Genomic DNA, 12,031 nt, shown 5'->3' on the forward strand with positions numbered 1-12,031 from the left:
CAGTTTGAAAAACACTGTTTCACAAAATTAATTTGTTGGGTGCTAACCTGTATAAAATCACAAAATCCAACTCAACACACTTGAAAATATAGGAATTGACACCAAACCTATATAACTATAAAAACTACACATTAATATTAAAATGGCGATTTACGAGGCTAATTTGGCAGCCATCTTGAAAAATGGCCGCCATCTTGGATTTTCACATGTCCAATCAGACAAATTTGATCAGAAGCCTCTCGAGAACAAATACACTCAAATTTTGCTTTTATCTGCTCCACTATAATAAACAGTAGCCTAACTAAAGCACTAAATCCCTCCCATGGTGTGCAGGCCCTTTGGGTTGGCCCAATTAGCACTCCCTGCTATAGAAGAAACCACCCCATCTAGATAATGCAGATGAATGATTGATTTCAAAAATATTTCAAATAGTTAAGAATGACCACACTCAGAAGAAAACTGATGTTTCACGTTTATTAAATGTTTACTGTGAAGAAAAATACATATTCACGATAGGACAGCTGAAACAACATTAATCTGACAAACACATCAAAGTGACGCCAACCTTGTGCTGCAGTTTATAGTTTCTATTAGCCATTATTAAATAATAGCCATTATTAAAAGCTGTGTCAGTATAGCTTATTTTTAATGGGCAGAGATGAATTGCTAGACAATTAAATGAAGCAGAATATTGTAAGATGGATTTTGCATGAATGAATGTGCTACATGATGCAGGCAGGTTTGCACTTTTTGATTCTCTTATTTCAGGCGTCACTTACTTCAATCTTTATGACAGGTTGATAAGAATCTGTCATTGTTGCCAAGATGGTTAATTGGTCACTCGTGTAACAGAGAGGAGAGTTTGCTTTTTCCCTGTGAAAGGTGAACTCAGTGTTGTAGTACATGTCACAGTACAGCTGATAATCACACTCTGTGCTCTTGTCAAGCATTCCCACGGCGAACCAGTTTGAATGCAGGTTGAAGTCGTAGGGCACGGAGAACATGGTGGCCATTTTCTTGGCGGTGTGCCCTGTAGACTTGCCGCGGGTGTAGTAGGTGAAGACACCGACAGATCCTCGAGCGGCGTGGGCAGTCTTCTTGAACAGTGCGCTCCCCGTTGAAGAGCAGTCGATGGTGGGTGGCAGCATCTCAGCACAGTAACCACTCACCACGTGCACACTAGAAACAGTGAAAAAGCATTAAATGGATAGTTCACCCAAAATTGAAATTATTACCTACTCACCCTCATGTGGAATAAGGGCTGGGAGAAGTTTCAGAGTCCTCCGTGGCTTCTCTGAGTTACAGGGGGTCTCGGCGTAGCAGTGCATGTCCATATGATGGTTGCAAATGGATACCAACTGTCTTCGTAACAAAAAGACATCCAAATACCTCCATGCTGCTCGTATGTAATGTCCGTCTTGTATTGAAGCCCCGAAATGCGAAATTGTCCCGAAAAAAATTAAATAAGTCTATATTTCAAGCTTGTTTTGTAGCGGAAGCTTCTCGAAGCTCCTCTTCCCGGTTCGTCAAATTTGGATGAACTGGGATGAGGAGCTTCAAGCTTGAAATATTGAAATATAGACTTAGGCTATTTAATTTTTTTCGGGACAATTTCGCATTTCGGGGCTTCAATACAAGACGGACATTACATACGAGCAGCATGGAGGTATTTGGATGTTTTTTGGTGTGTCTTTTTGTTACAAAGACAGTTGGTATCCATTTGCAACCATTATATGGACATGCACTGCTACGCTGAGACCCCCTGTAACTCAGAGAAGCCACGGAGGACTCTGAAACTTCTCCCAGCCCTTAGTCGACATGAGGGTGAGTAGATAATGAGTGAAGTTTCAATTTTGGGTGAACTATCCCTTTAACACATTGGATATATTTTCATACAACTGTTTCAATGAAAGACAGAAAAAAAACACTTACCTGGGGTGAGACAGGATGTAGCTTGAGCTTTTATTTGTAATATGAATGTTGCACTGACGGTGTGTTGGTAAGAGTCCAGCAACTTCATTGCCAATTGTTATCCCTGCAACAATGCCGGCCATTTTTAGCTCTGTAGTGGGACAATCGGTTACACTTTATTAGAAATAAACATTATTAAGCATTAGTTAAGCATGAAATACTGAATTCATCATTTACAACACAAATACTCATTAGTACTGTATGTAGCTTATCAACTCTGTTAAAAATGTTTTACTCATCATTAATAAGCACTAACTGTATTTATAACCTACAAACTAATGAGTATTCATGCGTTATAAATGAAGAATTCAGTATTTATTAATGCTAAAGTAATGCTTAACGGTGTACTTATTATTAAGTGTTACTGGACAATGTGTTCAACAAAGGAAACAAATCTTTATTATGCAGTATAAATTGACTATTAAAGTTTAGACTAGTCTGAGGTTATCTCAATATTTGTAGAATAACAAATGGAAGCAGTTCTTACCTGAAAGAACACCTGTGAGTGACGGTGGAAGCTCTGGCTGTCACTGGCTGTGATCTCCTTATAAAGGAGGTGGAGGAAAGATAAGAAGCTGTGGGCGGTGAATATTTCTGTAAAGCCATTCCTGGAGCTAAAGAGAGGTGTGAATGTTTCAAATAATAGCTGTCACGATACTACAGCTTTTTTTTTTTCATAATACAAAGACAGACTACCCATCCCAGTCTTCCCTACTCTTTGAAATGAACATTAAAGTGATAGTTCAATATTTTGGCAAACTGGCCCATTCCCATAATCCCTATAGTCATAGCAGTAGGTTCGTTACCTTTAATTGTCGGTGCAAGCTATTTTTAGAACGGCGGAGCAGAGCCGTGAGCTGCTCAGAGCTACGCTACGGAGGCTAATGGGATTTCTTGGTTTCAACTCATCAAATACACAATCCAACAACTCCACAACGCTCTGGTGGACAAGTTGTGACCTGCACATTCACCACGCTATGAGATAATAACAGAACGTTACCAGACAGAGTTGTTTTAGAGGGAAATGCAGAGACTGCTTGATGAAAAACTGTCCCTGAAGGCAACACGCATCAGTGGTTTTGCATGAATTTCCCTCTAAAACAACTCTGTCTGGTAACGTTGTGTTATTAGGGCCACGGGCAATCGCACCGTTGGGACCAGTGCCCGGGCGAATGACATCATCGGTTAGAGTGGGAGAGATGCAAGAAAAACTCCAGATTTTTTCTCTTTCCACACTCGGCCCGGCCACAATTTACATTCTACACACATAATTTTTTCAGAATTTGTAAGACAAACTTGTTATCTCTCATATCATGTGCTCAAAATATCAGAGAGACTTACAGAACTTACAGAATCAGCCTCTGAGTGCGGCCACGTCTGTCCCTGCTCCTCATTGACTCCAATACAAATATTTTCTGAGAGAAGCAGAACGGACCGATGTTTCAAAACTGCCAGCATCTCCAAAATATTTACTGTAGAAACACCAAATCGTACCAAATTTTTCAGGAAGTCCTTAGAGCAACGTTGATCTGTGTTTTGTTCTGATAGGAGTTACCGTTTTGTCACAGTAAGCCTAAATGTGAGACCGGTGCAGAGGCAGAAAATGGCTCTTTTTCTCAACGTTTCTGTCTGTCTCAGCCTGCGGGGGCCCCTATCGCCGTGGTAACCTCTGTGATCCTCAGGCCAGAGCTCGTTAACTTCATAAACAATCCACCTGGCGCTCGTTTAAATGTTTATAAACACAGACACAGCTAAATCAGACTGACACAGGATGCAGCTACTAACTAACTATGTGTCAAGTCAGTCACACACACACACACACACACACACACACACACACACACACACACACACAGACTCTCCTCTCCCACACTCTAACACACACAGGTAACTTCATGTGATTACACACACACACACACACACACACACACACAGTTAACCTAATGTGATTACAGCTCCTCCATATCAGTGCTTATAGAAAGATGATCATGTGTCTGTCTGATCAGCTCTGTCTTGACCTTCAGATCGTGGGTTTGATTCCCATGTTGACAGAGATGGCAAAACCGGCAGTAGCCCCGTGGCAGAGGTGTATAGTAACGAAGTAGATGTACTTCGTTACACTACTTAAGTAGTTTTTTTGAGGATTTGTACTTTACTGGAGTTCTTTTTTTAATCGGGACTTTTACTTTTACTTCACTACATTTAAAGGTTAAAATATATACTTTTACTCCGTTACATTTACGTTTGCCACCTCGTTACTCGCTACAAATTAAAATAGAACTATAAGGCTCTACCTGTAGGCTATATGACCAAATAATCGCCTGCGTGCAAATATGCGCATGTGCTCTAAAAGCCGTCGAGGGTCCGACCTCATTCAGTAAAAGCCTGTTCAATGAAATGCCCGGGTGATTACTAGGCTAGTATTTGAATCTGCGATAGTGAAGCATTCACACAGTCTCTGTCACTACGACCCGCTGCTGCTGCTGCTGCTGCGGAGAGCTGTGGCCGCAGACGGCTCCAAAGATCCTCTATGCGTAACAGGATCGATCACTCTCATTAATCATGCGCCGATTGATAAGTTTCGTTTTTACCGCGCACCACTGCCACTGCGTGCCTGTTGCAAATACCCGCCTGGTTCTTATAAACGCCTTGGCTCCAGTTGATTGAGCATATCAAACGCCCAGGCCACTAATGATCATCATATACGGTACAGACACAGACAGACGCCTGCTTTATGTTCTCAGGCAGTCACAAGACACTTGATTCACTCAGTCTACATGTTTGCTCAGGTGTTTTCTTGGTTTTATCATTCCACATCTATTCACCTGAAAGTGAAATAAAACAACACACAAGTGGTTGTTTTGCTTCTTTTTATGCGAAATACTTTGTACTTGTAGGCTACTTGTACTTTTGATACTTGAGTATATTTTTTCACAAGATACTTTTGATACTTAAGTACATTTAATGTGAGCTACTTTAAGACTTTTACTCAAGTAATTTTCTTATGCGTGACTTTTACTTTTACGAAAGTCGTTTTTTGTTATGGTATTTCTACTTTTACTTAGTTATTTTTTTCAAGTACTTTATACACCTCTGCCCCGTGGGCCTTTCAAAATTTCCCGAGAGGAAATTTTCTAGTTCTCTCATAGCGTGGTGAATGTGCAGGTCACAACTTGTCCACCAGAGCGTTGTGGAGTTGTTGGATTGTGTATTTGGTGAGTCTGATGCACCCTTTCTGCACAAACAACATTCACTAACCCTTTCACAATGTGTCACGATGGCTCATTTTGCTGCAATGAGCCCGTTTGAACCTGCTCTAAGTGATGCTCTTTACACGTAATGCAAACAAACTATACTAACAGTTCACCTTCTGTAGTGAAGATTTGTTAATCATAAAAATCATATGTGAATCAAACCAAAAGGCCACTAATGCACCACAGTTATAAAACTCTGTCCAAATGTCTTTATCCTTCAGTCATGCCTCCTGCTGCTCCTTAGTCCCACCCCGAACGCTTACCTGCCAAATTCAGTTTTCATTCTGTGTATAATCAGCACCCATAGGATAAGTTCTGAGTTTCCGAATTTCAACACCGCTATCATTAATATTTTGTGAATTTGAAAACAGCATATATGTAGTTTGTGCAGTTTGCAGTGGCTGAACTTGTTGGAGGACTTTGTTTCCTTTTTTCAGTGGTAAATTTTGTACAGAACATCACCATCTTGTGGTCTGTATTTGCAACTTCACACAGATAACTTAAAAAATAAAAAAACATTTAAATATGACTGCCTGTTTTTCACCTATTTTTGTGCCAAAGAGCACCTGATTTCTCACCTTTTTCTGACCAACTGCAGCGCTCCCTACCTAGTACTGTTTGGTCTTCATAACCCTCCGAGATCTACAGTGTTGTTTTTCCCAGGGGCCCTGAACGCAACAACACAGAAAACAGGTGTAATAACTGAGTAATAACATAAGAATAAATTAAAGAAAACACACATACAGGACAAACACGTTTGACCTTCAATGATAAATGACAGAAACAGTTTTAGTTAATCTGGATTTTATTAAGAAATCCAACATTCAGTATAAAAATCGTATAAAAAAAAGGCACAAATACAGGAAATAAAGGACAAGTATAAAAGTTTGTATGAATAAAATAAAAAGAATAAGAAGTAAAAAGTTCCCTTTGAAAAAACCTTAACTGCTTCAAACTAAACAAAATAAATAACAAAACATTTTCTTTGATAAAACACAAACATAAAATAAAAATCAAGTTGTCATGTATCAGCCAATCAGAGTGCAGCCTCGTTGTGATGTCACCACTGTCGTTATGGCTCCATTAACTGTTTGAGTGCTGTAAACGTCTACGTCCCTGAGAGCACCAATCAGAGAGAGCGTCTGAGGCGGCCTTCAGAATAAAAGCATAACAGGAACAGGAGTGTTGATTAACTCGGATGCTTTTATTTTGTAGCTGTAGAGTTTTTTCTTCTTTGTCTTTTGTGTTTTAAACATCGTTGTGTTTCCTGTTCGGGGTCGAATCCCTTCACCGTTCTGTGACTCTGATACTTTTATCAAATAAATTACAAATCAATCAACATCTGTTTTCATTTTTTAACAGTTACTTCCTGTTCTCTTCACTAACAGGTCCTAACATTAATTAACCAAAATTCAAATTTCATTATCTACTCACCCTCATGTCGACTAAGGGCTGTGAGAAGTTTCAGAGTCCTCCGTGCCTTCTCTGAGTTACAGCGGGGCTCCGTGCAGCACTGCATGTCCATATGACGGTTGCGAACGGAGCATGAGAAAATGTTCCGAAAACAAATTAAATAAGTCTATATTTTCAGCTTGTTTGTAGTGGAAGCTCCAGAGACTCTGGGAGCTTCCACTACAAAGAAGCTTAAAATATAGACTTATTTAATTTATTCCGGAACAATTTCACCACCAGTTAGGCTACCGGTAATTACGGCGACGGCGGCAACTGGCACCGCCGTCATTACCGGCAGCTGGTGCACAAAGAGAGCTTCCAGAGAGCGACAGGTGTGCCGCACCGCGTCAGGTACAGGGCCGTTCCCCCCTGAATAATACTAAAGTGGGCCCCTGACTTTTCCAGTTTTTTTCATAGACTACGTAGCCTATGTATTATCATTTTTTATTCAGCCTACTTTGTTTTGATGCTAATGCAGCATTACTATGAGTATTAGTCAGGGTCTTATGCAGAATAATTCAGTCATACAAAGATTACCGGGGGTTTTTTTTGGGCCCTACCGGACGCTGGGCCCTAGAATTATCATCACCTTTCTCCCCTATACAACGGCCCTGGTCAGGTATGCTGCATTGCTGCCGTGTCAGGTATGCAGCAGGACCAGTGGCACAGCGTCATTCCGCATACATTTTAGCCCGGTGTTATGCCGAGAAGTGCCTGCTCAGGTTGAAGTTTACAATGAAATGCGCCGATGAGACTGTGCCAGGTCTCTGCTGCACAGTACGTCTTGACCACATGTCAGCTGCTCAGCTGTAGTAGAGGAAAAGTCGGCTCGTGCTCCAGTCATTTATAAAAAAAAATCTCGGCAAGCAGGCACTTCTCAGCATAACACCGGGCTAAAATGTGTGCGGAATGACGCTGTACCACTGGTCCTGCTGAATACCTGACGCTCTGATGCGCTTTTTTTTAACCGGGATAGCTCCACAGCCAACGTAGCGCTACATTCAGCCGAGCTGAGACCACAACATACAACACCTAACAGTGTGGCGTTGCTGCCTTCTCTTTTCACCGACAGCCCCATCCCCCTCTTGTTTGCATGACAAATAGCCTAACACTAGAGCATAATCGCAGCCTGTGTGTAACAAAATTGCGTTTCATCATATTGCAATATGGGCTCTATGCACAGCTCCACTACTTCCTGAAGTAAGACAGCTCCTTTATTTCCTGTCTTACATTATTGGACTAACTGATTAATCCAGGTGTGTTTGACCATTGTGACTACTCAGACACACCTGGATTAATCAGTTTGTCCAATAACGTAAGACAAGACTTTATTTCAGGAAGTAGTGGAGCTGTGCATAGAGCCCATTGCAAATGCAATTAATCATTGAGCCCTTTGTGCAGGTCACACTTTACTCATCTTTTTAAAAAAATGTTTACAGTTCTTTTTTTCTCACGTCGTGCCCCCCCTTAAAAACTCTGGCGCCCCCCAAGGGGAGGCGCACCCCGCAGTTTGAAAAACACTGTTTCACAAAATTAATTTGTTGGGTGCTAGCCTGTATAAAATCACAAAATCCAACTCAACACACTTGAAAAGATAGGAATTGACACCAAACCTATATAACTATAAAAACTACACATTAATATTAAAATGGCGATTTACGAGGCTAATTTGGCAGCCATCTTGAAAAATGGCCGCCATCTTGGATTTTCACATGTCCAATCAGACAAATTTGATCAGAAGCCTCTCGAGAACAAATACACTCAAATTTTGCTTTTATCTGCTCCACTATAATAAACAGTAGCCTAACTAAAGCACTAATCCCCCCCATGGTGTGCAGGCCCTTTGGGTTTGCCCAATTAGCACTCCCTGCTGTGGTATATTTCGATGTCGATGCTGATGAAATGATGACCACTCTGACACGTCTTCTTTGTAGATGGTAAAAAGGAGTTTATTACAAAAAAGATGTAGTGTCAAAAAGCCGAATCTTCGAGAAGCCTCTATAGCCAATTACGAGACCTCTCGCTCTTAGCCAAAAGTTCTGACCTTATATACTGTAGTATGTTCTAAAACTCCACCTCTCTAAACATAAGGAATGAGTATTTAATCAATAAGAGTCAGCTGCCACACTGAGTGGCACAGTAGCTGACATCACCAGTTACCTTGGACCTCCTTTTCAGACAATGGTATTTTATGTACCTTGAACTGTTTATCTATCTATAACTGTCATGCACTCAAGGCTCAATCATTCTAACAGTAGATGTCCAGCCTGTGTTATAACGTCCACCTTCACATTTAACCCTCAGGGTACATTACTTAACAACTTAGGAGGTAGAAAATACACCACATATTCCCCCCTTCGAGGCCAAAAAGTCTCGACATAACAAAAAGCAACACCCAATTACTTAAAATATAAAGATAATGAAATGACTATTGACGGAGTGTAGGAGCGAAAACCTGTCAGGCAGTTATCTTAAACCAAGACAGGAAATTCTCCTACGGCCCCAACTGCCCATGGCGACCACTATTCAGCACTCCAGACAAGTCAAAGAATAATTCACAAAACATGATTTTAAAGAAAAACAACTTCAGGGAACATATGAATACCTCAGGAAATTATAAATAAATGAAAGTTCTAATTAAATGAGCGGGTCAACCCCTCGCCTCATTTAATCAGGTCCCTGCCTACCATTTCTCTACCGAAAAAGAAAACACCTGAGGTTCCAACACATTCACCTGTAAAAACAATACATAACATCATGAAAATCAAATTACATATTCATCATACAAAAACACATAAAAAAGCAAAATAATAACTCATACAAAAATCATGTCAAATGTCAATAAATAGTATTTCTCAAATTTTCAGTCCAAGTTCATCCAGGATGCTGGGGCATCTGATTCATCCCAGACCATCAGGATCCTTGGACGGTCCACTTCAATTATAAACCTCTCCTTTCCCAACTTGTCCTAATAAGGAGAGAGAGAAAAGACACCAGTATCCTTGCAAAATGACATACAATCAAAGATTGCAATAAACATCCTACAATAGAATACAGCATTTAATATGGGTATGTGTCCCTCAACTGTCCTAAGTCTATTCCATCTTCGTTGTCGTTGTTAGGTGCAGGCAGCAGTGACATCTGAGCTTGATCCCCAGGCATTACTACGCCAACCCATCTCAAAATCATGGCTTTTGCAAAAGTCAGCAATACAGTACAGAAACAGAACAATAAACATAGTGTTATCACAACCGCTACCATAATTTGGGCCAACACTGCTCCCATTGGTCCAAACTGTTCCTGTAACCAAGTATTTGCTGAACGTCCGGCTCCCTCAGAAGCACCAAATGCATCCCTGATGCTTTTTAGTGCATCTATTACACTCGTCATATTATCTGAACTATCAGGAATCAGAGTATAACAGGCATCACCGGTTAAATTCAAAGCCACACATAGACCTCCTTGTTTAGCCAAGATGTAATCAAGAGCCATATCATGTTTCAGCAATGTCAATCTATGACTCTTTTGCGTATTCGTCAAAGTTGTAAACCCTGTAGTATGTTCTAAAACTCCACCTCTCTAAACATAAGGAATGAGTATTTAATCAATAAGAGTCAGCTGCCACACTGAGTGGCACAGTAGCTGACATCACCAGTTACCTTGGACCTCCTTTTCAGACAATGGTATTTTATGTACCTTGAACTGTTTATCTATCTATAACTGTCATGCACTCAAGGCTCAATCATTCTAACAGTAGATGTCCAGCCTGTGTTATAACGTCCACCTTCACATTTAACCCTCAGGGTACATTACTTAACAACTTAGGAGGTAGAAAATACACCACACTGCTATAGAAGAAACCGCCCCATCTAGATAATGCAGATGAATGATTGATTTCAAAAATATTTCAAATAGTTAAGAATGACCACACTCAGAAGAAAACTGATGTTTCACGTTTATTAAATGTTTACTGTGAAGAAAATTATATTGATGACAAGACAGCTGAAACAACATTAATCCGACAAACACATCAAAGTGACGCCAACCTTGTGCTGCAGTTTATAGTTTCTATACTGCAGAAGCCATTATTAAAAGCTTATTTTTAATGGGTAGAGGTGAATTGCTAGACAATTAAGTGAAGCAGAATATTGTAAGATGGATTTTGCATGAATGAATGTGCTACATGATGCAGGCAGGTTTGCACTTTTTGATTCTCTAATTTCATGCATCACTTACTTCAATCTTTATGACAGGTTGATAAGAATCTGTCATTGTTGCCAAGATGGTTAATTGGTCACTCGTGTAACAGAGATGAGAGTTTGCTTTTTCCCTGCGAAAGTTGCACTCAGTGTTGTAGTACATGTCACAGTACAGCTGATAATCACACTCTGTGCTCTTGTCAAACATTCCCACTGCGAACCAGTTTGAATACAGGTTGAAGTCGTAGGGCACGGAGAACATGGCGGCCATTTTCTTGGCGGTGTGCCCTGTAGACTTGCCGCGGGTGTAGTAGGTGAAGACACCGACAGATCCTCGAGCGGTGTTGGCAGTCTTCTTGAACAGTGCGCTCCCGGTTGAAGAGCAGTCGATGGTGGGTGGCAGCATCTCTTCACAGTAACCACTCACCACGTGCACACTAGAAACAGTGAAAAAGCATTAAATGGATAGTTCACCCAAAATTGAAATTATTACCTACTCCCCCTCATGTGGACTAACGGCTGGGAGAAGTTTCAGAGTCCTCCGTGGCTTCTCTGAGTTACAGGGGGTCTCGGCGTAGCAGTGCATGTCCATATAATGGTTGCAGATGGATACCAACTGTCTTCGAAACAAAAAGACACACCAAAAAACATCCAAATACCTCCGTGCTGCTCGTATGTAATGTCCGTCTTGTATTGAAGCCCCGAAATGCGAAATTGTCCCGAAAAAAATTAAATAAGTCTATATTTCAAGCTTGTTTTGTAGCGGAAGCTTCTCGAAGCTCCTCTTCCCGGTTCGTCAAATTTGGACGAACTGGGATGAGGAGCTTGAAGCTTGAAATATTGAAATATAGACTTAGGCTATTTAATTTTTTTCGGGAGCATGGAGGTATTTGGATGTTTTTTGGTGTGTCTTTTTGTTACAAAGACAGTTGGTATCCATTTGCAACCATTATATGGACATGCACTGCTACGCCGAGACCCCCTGTAACTCAGAGAAGCCACGGAGGACTCTGAAACTTCTCCCAGCCCTTAGTCCACATGAGGGGGAGTAGATAATGAGTGAAATTTAAATTTTGGGTGAACTATCCCTTTAACACATTGGATATATTTACATACAACTGTTTCAATGAAAGACAGAAAAAAACACTTACCTGG

At 40.7% G+C, this 12,031-nt stretch overlaps 1 protein-coding gene across 1 annotated transcript; it reads right to left on the bottom strand.

Annotated features, from left to right (window-relative positions):
* Positions 1-661: 661 nt before the first annotated feature.
* On the bottom strand, positions 662-2,054 carry LOC146992409 (uncharacterized). Its single transcript, XM_085790532.1, has 2 exons — positions 1,933-2,054; positions 662-1,179 (listed from the first exon to the last, which is right to left on the bottom strand). Exons 1-2 carry the CDS (start codon positions 2,052-2,054, stop codon positions 765-767), a joined length of 537 nt encoding a protein of 178 aa, XP_085646658.1. The 3' UTR covers positions 662-764.
* Positions 2,055-12,031: the final 9,977 nt, after the last annotated feature.

The sequence above is a fragment of the Trachurus japonicus genome, chromosome 1, assembly GCF_045865225.1.
Source record: "Trachurus japonicus isolate A0001 chromosome 1, Traja_1.0".
In the NCBI taxonomy this organism is placed as follows: domain Eukaryota; kingdom Metazoa; phylum Chordata; class Actinopteri; order Carangiformes; family Carangidae; genus Trachurus; species Trachurus japonicus.

What these genes read in the sequence shown, in the direction of transcription:
- LOC146992409 (XM_085790532.1), bottom strand. Translation starts at nt 2,054, where the DNA reads ATGGCCGGCATTGTTGCAGGGATAACAATTGGCAATGAAGTTGCTGGA. An exon ending in TACATCCTGTCTCACCCCAG is followed by an intron (nt 1,180 to 1,932) that starts GTAAGTGTTTTT and finishes CACTGTTTCTAG; the next exon opens with TGTGCACGTGGTGAGTGGTT.